The sequence below is a fragment of the Wasmannia auropunctata genome, unplaced genomic scaffold (genome assembly GCF_000956235.1).
Source record: "Wasmannia auropunctata unplaced genomic scaffold, wasmannia.A_1.0 LD266574.1, whole genome shotgun sequence".
In the NCBI taxonomy this organism is placed as follows: Eukaryota; Metazoa; Arthropoda; class Insecta; order Hymenoptera; family Formicidae; genus Wasmannia; species Wasmannia auropunctata.
The window spans coordinates 1-1,067 of record NW_012096316.1 but is presented as its reverse complement, the minus strand read 5'-3'; the positions used below and the strand labels follow the sequence as shown (position 1 = coordinate 1,067).

Below are 1,067 nucleotides of genomic sequence, written 5' to 3'. Positions count from 1 at the left end.
TTGGAACTGACGAAGCAAAGCATCCTTCGGATCCTCGTTGATCCTCGCGCGATTCTTGATGTTCTTCGCGCGATTCGCGTAACGTAAAGTGCTTATAGTCTCGTCGTAGTTTATATCCGCCGGACTAATGTTTGCGCACTGAAATCGCGATATTAATGACGTTAAATATTTTTTAATCACGAAAACAAACGCGTAATTATAACATTACTTGTTAAAACTGCTAAAGCATCTATAATTATTTACAATAAGTAAACGTATGGAATGTCTATATTGTATCACTTACCATCAACGTTTTCGAATTTCCACCCAACGAGTCCTGAAGCAATCTAGTCAGTTTCGAATTTCTGTAAGGCACGTGAGAGCTTTGTCCGTCAACCAGCGCGGATATTACGTTCCCCAATGTGGACAATGACAAGTTAATCTTGGTGGCCTCGCGAAGCCGCTGGCCCGTCGCCTTTGTCTTACTTTGTCTCTCCGATCCCTGCCAATGTAGAAAAGTGAGAAAATAGACAAGAAAATTCAGGAACGTAAAATGGAAATCTTATATTTGAAGAAACAACGTTGTGTCGCATGACCGACATACGTACAGCTAAATCCACCAAATGGAGCTTCCCCATTTTCACATGCTGCTCCCCATCTTCGCCGATCTGACTAGATTCAACCGTGATTGTGAATATCGCGTGGGACCGGGAGCTGGACACGTTCATGGCAGTAGCCCCGACAACTCCTACGCGAATTCAGGATTACTTTCAGCATGTATGCATCGTACAAAACTGCGCATGTTTGCCGCATCGCTGTACTGTCGTTACTCACGATTCTTGTTGCCGAGAGACATAATGCGATCCAAATCGTCGGCATTGTTCACCACGTACCCGCTGAGGTCCTTCACGAACACTCCGATGTCAGGTCTTTCTTTCACCTCCAATCGAGTATTCTGATCTTTACCGAGCAGATCCCGAACTTCCTCGTTGTAGATCTCCAGGTACGTCGCACGCACGAGAAATCTATTACAATAATCAATATATTAATAGAAGAAATTCAATCTGCTTAGAAAAGTACACTACCGC

The 1,067-nt window shown here is 43.9% G+C and overlaps 1 protein-coding gene across 1 annotated transcript; it reads right to left on the bottom strand.

The window, feature by feature from the left end:
* Nucleotides 1–3: 3 nt before the first annotated feature.
* Nucleotides 4–1,004, bottom strand: LOC105462282 (kinesin-like protein KIF3A; the record flags this gene model as incomplete). Its single annotated transcript, XM_011708803.1, has 4 exons — nucleotides 4–138; nucleotides 284–481; nucleotides 588–727; nucleotides 814–1,004. Coding segments are annotated over 4 exons (664 nt in total), but the record flags the coding sequence as incomplete, so codon positions are not given.
* Nucleotides 1,005–1,067: the final 63 nt, after the last annotated feature.